Source organism: Nelumbo nucifera, chromosome 8, assembly GCF_055504915.1.
Source record: "Nelumbo nucifera cultivar China Antique chromosome 8, China Antique-T2T, whole genome shotgun sequence".
Classification (NCBI taxonomy): Eukaryota; Viridiplantae; Streptophyta; class Magnoliopsida; order Proteales; family Nelumbonaceae; genus Nelumbo; species Nelumbo nucifera.
The window spans coordinates 5,482,158-5,494,211 of NC_142656.1; the positions used below are offsets into that span (position 1 = coordinate 5,482,158).

At 42.6% G+C, this 12,054-nt stretch overlaps 1 protein-coding gene across 3 annotated transcripts in view; it reads right to left on the reverse strand.

Moving 5' to 3' along the window:
• Nucleotides 1–11,845, reverse strand: part of LOC104600723 (uncharacterized) — a 29,544-nt gene extending 17,699 nt beyond the window's left edge. The window contains exon 1 of one of the 3 annotated variants that reach the window (XM_088894023.1): nt 10,656–11,805. In XM_088894023.1, the coding sequence (XP_088750149.1) occupies nt 10,656–11,354 (699 nt within the window). In that variant the 5' untranslated portion in view covers nt 11,355–11,805. Of the gene's footprint in view, nt 1–10,655 lie in introns of all 3 variants that reach the window. The other 2 variants (XM_088894025.1, XM_088894024.1) reach the window with 2 other exon arrangements.
• Between the last annotated feature and the right edge of the window lie 209 nt (nt 11,846–12,054).

Below are 12,054 nucleotides of genomic sequence, written 5' to 3' on the forward strand. Positions count from 1 at the left end.
CTCAACTGAGTACCAGGTCTTTTTTTTAGAACTGTAAGGTAAAGTATTTCATTAATAACAAAAGGGCAGAAATACAAGATGCCCCTGTACAATGAGAGACTGTACAGCAGAAATAGACAGAAAAACTCAGAAAAGCCGGCCTCTGAAAAACACCCTAACAAAAAAAACTATTATCTTCTTAAAAAAGGAAATCAGGCTCAACAAAGTACCAGGTCTAATTTTTTCAAGGGCCTTCATTTCTTTATCCATAGCCTCCTTTCATTCAGGTTGAGCAACAACCTTTGAAACACACTTAGGAATGGAAATAGAAGGCAATGCAACAATAAAAGCAGGATATGAAGGTGACGAGGAGTCATAATTGGAAATAGGATAAGCAGTAGACGGCAAACTGAACCGAAACTGAATTTAGCAAAAACTAAAATAACCGATCCGAAATTTTTGGTTATTTTGGTTAAAATCGAATTTCATTATATTTATTCAATATATTAATATATTCATATATAATATTGATATTATAATTTATTCGGTTAACCAAAGTTTTAAATTTGAAAAGTGAAACCAAAACCAAGTTAACCAAAAATCAAAATAATTGAACCGAACAAACCAAATTCGAAATTTTTGGTTTGGTATTTTGGTTTTAACAGAATAATGCTCACCCCTAGTAGGATTGCTTGACCAATGGACTACCTATTATGAAGTGAAGAGAATCTTTCCAAGCTAAACATGTGTGATATTTATGCCTGGCTTGAGGGGGAGTGTTCGGTGATATTTATGTTTGTCTATGATATTTTTTATTTCTCTAAGAAAAAGAGGGCAACACCCTAATTATTTCGTTTTTCTTCCTAAACACTCTTCTTCTTCTCTTTGCTTTCTTCTTCTTTCTTTTTCCTTTTCCTCCCTCGATCTTTATCATACAAGCACAAGTTAGACACCTAAAGCCTAATGACACGAAAAAAAGAGCAACTTAAGTTTAGAATGTAAAAATAACTTAAGAAATGCTCTTCCATTAAGATGTGTTATCTCATTGTTACCATACCCCTCTGTTGGGACCCAAATACCTTCCCTGAACCCAACAAAGGGAGTGGAGCAAGCCACTACCCACCAGCAGTACTCAAGGAGGCAGAAAGGACAGGCGACAGAGCCTCAGAGTTAGTTACACACAGAGAGGGTGATTCTGCCGACATAAGATATTCCCTCCATGATATTCCCCAGAGTTAGTTATCCTGCAAATCAGAGGATATTCCCTCTATGAGTACACCTATAGGCCAGCTATATAAGGCCATACTCTTACAATGAAAGGTGTGAATGAATATCCCCTGTTTCACTCTCACTGAATCTCTCTTTTCCTACCTTCCCTTCTCTTCTTCCTCTCCACTTTCTGTTTCAGGAGGTTAAGCCTCCCTCGAAGGGGCTTCCGAGGTGAGCGGTATCTCACCAAGTTGGTATCAGAGCAAGGTTGCAGACCAGCTAGCCGCAGACAAGATCCTCTACCATGGAAGATAGAGTTGACCAACTTGAGATTGGGTTCCACCAGGTACTGAACGAACTCAGGGATCTCAAGGTGGTCATCTCTAACCTCGCCTCCCAACAACAATCCAGTGAGACCAGTCAGCCAACAGAGGTTGACGCCTCTGTTTCCGGTAGCCAAGGAACTGGGGGTTACCCCGCCGGAAAGGTTACTAAAATCAATTTTCCCAACTATTTCGGTGGAGATCCCATTCCTTGGATCTTCAGAGCAGAGAGATTCTTCGAGTATCATGAAACCCCTGCACACCAGCACGTCACCATCGCCTCCATTCACCTAGAAGGAGACGCTATTCTCTGGCTCCAGTGGTATCGACAAACCCATCCTCAAGTAACTTGGGCGGAGTTCACGGAAGCTCTGTGCATCCGTTTTGGGCCGACGGCGTTCATGGATTACGACGAACTCCTCACTCGACTAAAACAGACTGGGACAGTAGTAGACTACCAACTCGAGTTCGGAAGAATGGCGACCAGAGTACATGGATGGCCGGAGAAGGCCTTGGTAGGGTGTTTTGTGGGAGATCTTAGAGAAAACATCCGCCTGGAAATGAGAGCTCTTCGACTAGCGACAGTCATGGCGGTGGTGGGTATGGCTCGCTTGCAAGAAGAGAAGATTGATAGCATGCGCAGGACCAGCAAGCCATCCTATCCGAATGTGAGGGCTCTCCAGCGGGCCGAACAGCAACCCCAGAAACAAGTTGGGGATTCTCAGAAGCCCATTTTGCCCAGGCCCACTGTGCCTTTCAAGTGCCTCTCGTGGGCTGAGATGCAGACCCGACGCGAGAAGGGCCTCTGTTACAACTGTGATGATAAGTTTGGGTCGGGCCATAAGTGTCGGGTCCAACGAGTATTTCTCCTTCAAACAGAGGAAAAACCGGAGGGGACAGAACCAGAGCACATCGAAGACTGTGACCTGATATCAGGCGAACCAGAACCTATTGGAGCCGAGATCTCCCTACACGCTCTCATGGGCCTCAACCCTCTTCAGTCCATGCGAGTAGAAGAAAGATTGGTTGGCCGATCTGTGATGGTTTTGATTGACAGTGGCTTTACTTTGAATTTCATCACTTGCCGTTTGGCAAAGCAACTAGGTATGACTACACCCCACTCCTCTCTTTTCAATCCATGTGGCTAATGGGAATCAGATGTTGTGTGATGGTGTATGTAAGAAGGAAAGGATCCTCATACAGGGCCATAATTTCGTGGTAGATCTCCACCCATTGGAATTCTCGGGGGCTGATATTATTCTGGGAATCCATTGGTTACGTGGCCTAGGTCCTGCATTGTGTGATTGGGCCAGAATGACAATGGATTTTTGCCAAAATGGACAGACCTGCCATTTGCAAGGGGGTGCGGCCCCCTAGTCCCCGAGGTGATACTTTAGCCTCTATAATACGGGCCTCCAAGGATACTAGACAGCCCTTGTTTATGCACTTAGGCATTCGGCCCACAGTCCCAATTTTAAACAATCAGGACTGTGACCAACCCACGGAAGCCCAACACCAGACCCTAAGATCGATCCTCGATCAGTTTGGTGACATATTCAAGGAACCGAACCAGTTACCTCCACCCCGGGCCCATGACCATCAGATACCCCTCTTACCAGATTCCAAACCAACCAATGTGAGGCCATATAGATACCCTTATTTCCAAAAGCTGGAAATTGAGAAGGCAGTAAAAGAGCTACTGGACAAGAGGCATATACAGACCAGCACCAGCCCGTTTTCATCCCCCGTACTCCTAGTGAAGAAGGATGGTAGTTGGCGGTTTTGCATAGATTATCGAGCCCTGAATCAAATTACAGTGAAGGACAAGTTCCCAATACCCCTCATTGATGAACTGCTAGACAAGTTAGGGGAAGCACAAGTGTTCTCCAAACTGGACCTGCGGTCCGGGTATCATCAGATCCGGGTTCACCAGGCTGATATCCACAAGACAGCCTTTAGGACCCACGATGGCCATTATGAGTTTCTGGTTATGCTGTTTGGTCTTACCAACGCCCCCTCCACCTTTCAGGCCCTCATGAATGACATCTTCAGGCCATTCCTAAGGCAATTTATTCTGGTATTTTTCGATGACATCTTGGTTTACAGCAAGGATTGGGACACCCATATGAAATATCTAAAACTTACCCTCACAATTCCGAGAGAGCACCAGTTGCATGCCAAATTGACAAAGTGCTCTTTTGGACAAAGACAGATTCGGTACTTAGGCCATGTGGTTGCTGCAGGGCGGGTCATGGCAGACCCAGAAAAGATAGATGCCATCCAAAAATGGCCCAAGCCCACTACTGTAAAGGCTCTCAGGGGTTTTCTTGGGCTTACCGGTTACTATAGGCGCTTCATTAAGGAGTATGGGCTTATGGTCGCCCCTCTAACACGCCTGTTAAAGAAGGAGTCCTTTGGGTGGGCTGATGATGCCCAACGGGCCTTTGAAGACTTGAAGACAGCAGTTTCTAGCCCTCCAGTCCTCACTCTTCCGGATTTCTCTCAGCCCTTTGAGATAGAGTGTGATGCATCGGGTGTCGGAGTGGGGGCCATTCTGATGCAGAAGGGGCAACCCATTGCTTATTTCAGCAAGGCTCTCTCAGCAGCTCACCAAAATCAGTCCACCAACGAAGTTTGAAGTACATAGCAGAACAAAGGGTGCACACCCCAGAGAAGCAAAAATGGCTTAGTAAACTAATGGGATTCGACTACCACATCGAGTATAAACCCGGGCCTGCCAACAAAGTAGCTGATGCCTTATCATGGGTAGAAGAGCTGGCCCAACTAACCTGCTCTCAGCCCAGTTTTCCCTTATTTGAAGCTATACGGCAAGAAGCCAGATCTGATCCACAGCTGCAAGACATCAGGGAAAAGTGGAGACATGACCCTTCTCAGGTTCCGGGTTACCAAATTGTGGGACCTGATCTTTTCTTCAAGGGTAGGTTTGTGGTTGCTCCAAATTCCACCCACAAAACTGAACTGCTAAGGTTGTTTCATGATTCCGCGTTGGGAGGACATTCAGGGGTGCTACGGACCCTAAAAAGACTCAGCAGCCACTACCATTGGGTAGGAATGCGCAAGGATGTGTTGCACTATGTATCAAAATGCCCAACTTGCCAACAGCAGAAATACTCCTCATAGTCACCCGTGGGCCTTCTACAACCCCTCACGATTCCAGAGCAAGTGTGGGAAGACCTCTCCATGGATTTCATCACGGGACTTCCTCGTTCTGCAGGAAAAGAGGTCATCATGGAAGTGGTTGACCGCCTCACCAAGTATAGCCATTTCTCTGCTTTGCCTCACCCTTACACTGCAGCAATGGTGGCCGACATTTTCATACGGGACGTGGCAAAACTGCATGGAACCCCAAGATCCATTGTCTCGGACCGTGACCCTGCCTTCCTAAGTTCATTTTGGAAGGAGTACTTCAGATTGCAAGGAACCCGACTGCACCCATCCACCAGCTATCACCCACAAACTGATGGACAGACTGAAGTCATTAATCGATGCTTAGAAGCCTACCTTAGATGCTTCATAGGGGAGAAGCCTAGACAATGGGTCCACTGGCTTCCATGGGCAGAATACTGGTACAACTCAACTTATCAGTCAACTGCAAGGATGACACCCTTCAAGGCCCTATACGGCAGAGAACCCCCTCCCATATTACCCTATGAATATGGGTCGTCTAAGGTGGCAGAAGTAGAGACTCGCCTACTAGAAAGAGACGAGATCCTTAGACTGCTCAAGGCCAATTTGACAAAGGCCCAACAACGAATGAAGATCAGCTATGACTCTCACCACCGCCCATTAGAGTTTCAGGTGGGTGATTTTGTCTACCTTAAGCTCCAACCTTACCACCAGGTCTCAGTGGTAAGACGGGCCTGGCACAAGCTAGCTCCCAGGTATTATGGGCCCTACAAGGTGCTGGAAAGAGTGGGCCTCGTTGCTTACAGATTGGACCTCCCTGCTACCTCGAAGCTTCATCCGGTGTTTCACATCTCTCTTCTCAAGAAGGTTGTGGGAAATCATACTCCTATCTCATCTAGCTTACCCCAATTCACTGAAGAAGGGGACATTTACACAAAGCCCATCAAAATTGTGGATTTCCGATGGGTCCGACGAGGTGGGCAGATTGTACCAGAAGCCAAGGTAGAATGGGTCGGGCTGCCCCCAGAAGACGCCACTTGGGAACCTTATCTAAGGCTGAATGAGAGGTTCCCAAACCTAGACCTTGAGGGCAAGGTCAATGCTAAGGAGGGAGGAATTGTTGGGACCCAAATACCTTCACCGAACCCAATAAAGGGAGTGGAGCAGGCCACTACCCACCAGCAGTACTCAAGGAGGCAGAAAGGACAGGCGACAGAGCCTCAGAGTTAGTTACACACAGAGAGGGTGATTCTGCCGACATAAGATATTCCCTCCATGATATTTCCCAGAGTTAGTTATCCTGCAAATTAGAGGATATTCCCTCTATGAGTACACCTGTAGGCCAGCTATATAAGGTCATACTCTTACAATGAAAGGTGTGAATGAATATCCCCTGTTTCACTCTCACTGAATCTCTCTTTTCCTACCTTCCCTTCTCTTCTTCCTCTCCACTTTCTGTTTCAGGAGGTTAAGCCTCCCTCGAAGGGGCTTCCGAGGTGAGCGGTATCTCACCACCCTCTCAATCATGTTCAGATTGCATGATATAATTCCCTTGGAATCTTGGATATGTTATTTAATGCTCTTCCTAACAGTAACAAAATCATGGTAATTGAGCACATACCGAAACCAAAAGAAATAGAATAAAATAAAATAAAATAACGATCACAAGTAGGGAAATGAACTAGTGGGTTGATTCCCATGCATTATCAAACGATCTGTCTTACAAAAACTCTATAAGCAAGACAAATGCACCAAAGTTAGTAATATATGAATTCACAATTACTTGAAACCCAAGCTATCATATCCTGTATCTTTCTAAAAATAGATATTGGGATTACAAGAAACACTTCCAAAAGTTGATTGTTGGGAGCCTATTACAGTTATGTCCCCTCAGTAACTTCTTCTTTGTTAAAGACATGGTGCCTATATGCTGACATTGATTGGATGTGGTTAAAGTTCACAAGATCAATCTTGGGATGAGAAATTCTCTTTTTAACTTCTTGTCAAGACTATAGTTTCTGATAGATTTCCTGATTCTCTGATTTGTCACAATTCTCATCCATATTGACTAGGTCAGTTAACTCTTGATCACTTCAATATTTCCATCTCCAAATATTGTCCTCTATTACTCGAGTGGAAAAGTCATTCCAAATGTGGCATGCTTTGTGCATGATTTTCAACTCATGTAAACAATGTTAAAAATCATAAATTTAATGCAATATTCCATGGATGCTATCATTAATGTAACTATCATACTAAGCAAAGGATCAAGCACAACCACAAGCATCATAGTTGTGTTTGAAAAGGCTATTGTTAGGGAAGAGATAAGTGGGCACAACCAGTATGCAATTAAAACGCTGATGGAAATACTGGTTTTTTGCAATAAAATTGCAAGAAACGAGAAGAATCTGATATTTAATTTAGTGAGGGATCAGAATATGGTGGGAAATCTTAGGGAAATCAAGAATGCACAAATGCCATTTAATAGGTTAAATAAAGAAGAACTAGTTACAAGTGATCCCCATCCCTTAAGAAAAAGGGAAAAAGGAGAACATCATTAGGATTTTAATATGTACTATGAATAAGATTTTTTCCTTTTCATAATAAGTTAGTCAAGAGAAAACCTATGATCGTGTGAACTGGGAATTCTTCAGTTATCCTCATGTATGATGGCAATTAGCAATAACTGAAGATCTCGGACAAGAGAAAGTACATCCTTAGCCTGGATTCTAATTAGCGGGAATCCAACAAGATGTTTCCCATCCTCTAGGGAATGAACAAAGGGGGAATCTCTATCATTTCTTATTCACCAAGTGGGCTAACAACTTAACTAGATTTTGTCAAATTAAGCAAATCTAAGTTCAATTAAAGATTTCCAAGTAGGTACAGTTCATTAGTGACTCTACAATCTGGAAACAAATACTGAGAATATTTCCACCTAAAATGCATCTTTATTTGAAGTTTTAATAGCATTGAAGGTTAAAAATTGGTAAGATTTCCTTGTGTGAATTAATATGGAAAAAGAAACAGGCTCCTTCTCACTTTTTTGCATGTAAGTGGGTGAAAAGGAATTAACCTCCTATGAGGATGTGTTGGGTTGCTCCTTGAAATCCAGACTTATGACTTATCTAGGGGCTTGGAAAATCCAAGGGAGTTTAGTTTTTGGAATCCACTCTTTTTAAGAAGTTTCTTAAGAAGCTGGCAATGTGGAAGAGGAACTCTCTAGGTGGAAAGATCACACATATTAAGTCTACTTTAGCCAATCTCCATGTGTACTTCCTTTTGGTGCTTAAGATTTGAGTCATTTGACAAAAGATGGCTAGGAAAATGGAGAAGGTGATGAGAGATTTTCTATGGGGACTAGGGGAAGGGGAAAAAGATCATATAGTAAATTGGGAAGTGGTGTCTTAGGAAGGACCAAGGAATGTTGGGTATGGGAGATGTGGGCAAAAAGAATCCCACCTTACTAGGTAAGTGGTTATGGAAGTTGCCTCTTGAGAGTGAGAAATTATGGCATTAGGTGGTAGTGAGCATTTATGGGTGAAAGACAATGGTCAGGATGTTGGTTTATCTGTTAGGGTGACTCGGGCTGTTCGTCCTTGGAAGGAAATCCACAATTTTTTATCTGTGTTTAGTGAGTATTTAAAGTATGATCTCTGTATTTGTGGTAAAATAAAATTTTGGGAGAATTTGTGGCTGGGTGATGCTCCCCTTAAACATCTTGTTCCCTCTTTTGTACTCTTTGTCTTCCCTTAAATTATTTTCTGTTGCTTCTTTTTCCATCCCCTCCCCTTCTAGTTCTCATTCCGTTTGGGACTTGGGGTTTAGAAGAAGCATCTATGACTTAAAGCTACCTTTGGTTGTTAGCTTGTTGGATTCTTTGGAGAGGGTTTTCATTGATTCTCTTAAATCTAATCGGTATATTTGGATTTAGGTTCTCTTGTGTCTCTTCCTATCGAGTCTTGTCTCTTTCCCATCTTCTTCGAAGCCATTTCCTGTGAAAGAGATTTGGAACAGGCATGTTCCCCACATAGTGGGTACTTTGTGTTGGAAGGTCTTTCATGGGAAGATTAATACATGTGATATGCTTCAAAAAAGAAGGCCAAATTGGTGCTTATCTCCATATCGGTGCACTCTTTGCAAAGTAGCTGGTGAGACTTGATTTCATTTACTAATCACCTGTCCTTTTGTTTCTTGCATTTGGAAGGAGTATCTTGGCACCTAAGGAATGACCTCAGGAGGTTCAAATTGGGTTAGAAGATCTACCAACAGTTTGGAAGATGGTCTAGCTACTAAGCAAGGGGGTACTAAGACAGACTATGTTTTGGGCTCGGTTCTACTAAGCAAGTAGATGATTAGAAATAGGGTTCCTTGGGTATACAGAAATGAGATCAAGAAGCTCAAGTGGATGATTAGAAATATCCAAGTTAAGGTCTAGTTGGTTCCAAGTTGGCATAGCATGGCAGATACTTTGGCTAAACAAGGGGTTAATAGGGATCAGTTGTTTTGGGCTCAGTTGTAATGAATTCTAGGGAGGGCTAGAGCTGCCTAGACTCTCTTTTGTTTTGTAGTGTATGGGCTCAGGCAGTGCATGCTAGCCTAATAATTGTAATCCTTGTATGTTTTGTAGTTTATTGAATGCAATTTTCTGTTATCCATCAAAAAAATAATAAAGCCACTTACATCTGCATGCAGATGTGAAAAGGCTTTTCCAACCCTTCCAAAAATCTGAGGTTCCTTCGTTTCCAAGTGAACCAATGAATTGTAAATTGAACTGTGTTATAAAGGATGGATCCCCTGCAACCTAAAGAGAGCAAAAACAAAGAAGGACAAACTTCATGAAATAGAGAACAAATACATGCAGCATGAAAGGGGGGCAACAGAATCCCTAAATGGCTGTTGTCATGGGACAAAGAAGAGATGAAGCACTGATTCCTCTACAATCCATAGAGTTTATTGTAGCACCGTTCATCTTATTTTAACTATAGTAAATAACGCAATACTGCTTCGAAGATGAAACCCTTTAATAATTTGCTTCTAACAGAAAGATGCACCTGCAATTTTGAATGATAAATAGGAATTTATGGATAGAAGGTTTGCATTTGCTTAGCCATTTTAATTTCAATGTGCATTTTCTCTTTAGCCAATAAAAACATGGAATTAAATTGATGAATATCAGTAATCAGTATCATATATGCCCATGGTGAGGAATATATTTGCTAGCATCAAGAGAAGCCTCTATTATAACAAAATAAGAAAACACCCTTCAGAATTAAAACTGGATGCCACTGTGTAATTCCACCTATATGGTTTATCTTTACATAATTTAAGGAAAACATAAATCGCTTAAATGTGATAATTACTTTTTCATTATTCTAGTAATACTAGCAATAATGAAGCAAAATTCATAATCCACGGGAAAAGAAATTGAGGAAAAAGAAGGCTTGGGTAGAAATCTGAAAATATATGGACGACTGGCCTGAGAAATTTTTCACTTCACGGTTCATATTGAAGAGGAGAATGTTTAATGATTGAAGGTACATGCAAAATTTTGGCACTTGAGCTCTATAAGAATCTTCCGCACTTAGAGATCAAGCAAAATCCCAAAGACATAAAATTATATAACTTCAAAAATATAAGTCAGGACATAATGATAAACGAGACTCCAATCCTTTGTGAAGAACATAACCACCCATTGACTAAAATGAGAAAGATTGCCACGAGTATATGGAGAAAAAAATACAACTTCCTATCTATTAACAAACCAGCATATTTCATTAAGAGAATTAGATAACACCAGAAACTCTTTACCACCATTAGTTATTTTCTCGTTGGCACAGGTAGCAGCAAGTGCAAAAACCAATATAGATCGAAAATCAAATTATGGGTATTTAACAAAGCTATATGAATGTGACTAACAACAGGGTTACAGTGGGCAACAAAAGGAAAAGAGAAAAAAAAAAAGTCGGTGACCCTGTAAGGTGAAGAGAGCAAAACCTGAGTCAATGTTAAAGTCTTAGAATCATGAGACTTGACCAGTTGATCATACTGCCGCTTGATCTTCCTCTGCGTTACACTGGACGAAGATGTGAACGGATATAAACTGTCCAAACAATGCTTGCCCTTCGTTAGCGGCACCTGGTTCTCAAGACACTCTTCTTCGCCACCATCGTCGGCTAGGGAATTCTGCTTCTTCTTTTTGGTCCTCTTCTTCTTCTTCTTCTTCCCTCTTTGGTCCCCACTTTTGCCACAATCTTCACCAACGGAATCGCCACCATCCTTATCTAACTCCGACCCATCAGAAAGCAAGTTCTCCCGTCCCTTCCCATCATCGTTAACGGGCAAATGAGAAGGTATGGAAGGAATGAAAGAGGCCCATTTGGGAGGACAGGAGCCGAGAACCTCTACAAACAGTTGATGGTTCTGTTGGGTTTCACCTTGCTGCCGGGGTTTATTTGTACCGTCCGGGAGAGGAAAGCCATAGACAGACAGCATGGTTGTTGGGGATGACTTCTCAATTTCTTCCCTAGCTCTCTTTAATCTCCTACGCGCAGCAATAAAGATAACGCAAAGGGAGAGGAAAGAGAAGAGGAAGAACAGAATATAGAACATGGGTAGTTGTAATTGTTGCTGATGTACCACGGGGGACGAAGAACTGAAGAAAATAAATGATAAAGTGGGCGTTGCCATCGGCATGGGAATGCGTCATGACATGGAAGAGGAAGAAAAAAAGAAGAAATACAGAAGACAGAGAGGATAAGGATTCTTAAAGACTCCTCTTTTCTTGCTCTTCGAAGAATCTAGGGAAAGAAAAATGATTGTCACAAGCAAGCGTTTTTCTGTTCTATTCTCCACACTCCTGTCCCCGCAGGAGTAAATGCGTATCTCTGTCCCCCTTCGATTTGAAGGTTCTAAAATAGAGAGAAGTATCTATCGGTTGGCTTGTGTGTGCAGCACCACCTTGCTTCCATCGAGTTTTGATACTTTTTATTTTTGGATTGGACCCAATACGTGTGCCATGGTAGAACCAAATCCAATTGGAAGGTGAGGTGAGGCTCTCAGGCTCGAAGCCGATCTCCTCATGCTCACATGGCGGAAGGAATGGGCCCCATTGCTGATAAACCCTACTTGTTTAGAGGGGAGGGGTATAGAATCTATAGATCATAGACCTCGGAGATGCTCCACTACCTATTCGTGAATCGTGAATGCAAAGATGCAACAACTCTAGACTCTAGAGGGTAGTCCGAGTCCCTACTCCCAGGTGACCGCGACCCAAATCCTCAATCAGGTTGACGACACGACCATCAAACGATAACTAACTCCATAACCGAAAAGTGAAAACAATGTAGCGCGGTTTAGGGATTTCAGACAAAAACCATCATAGACCTGTGCAATA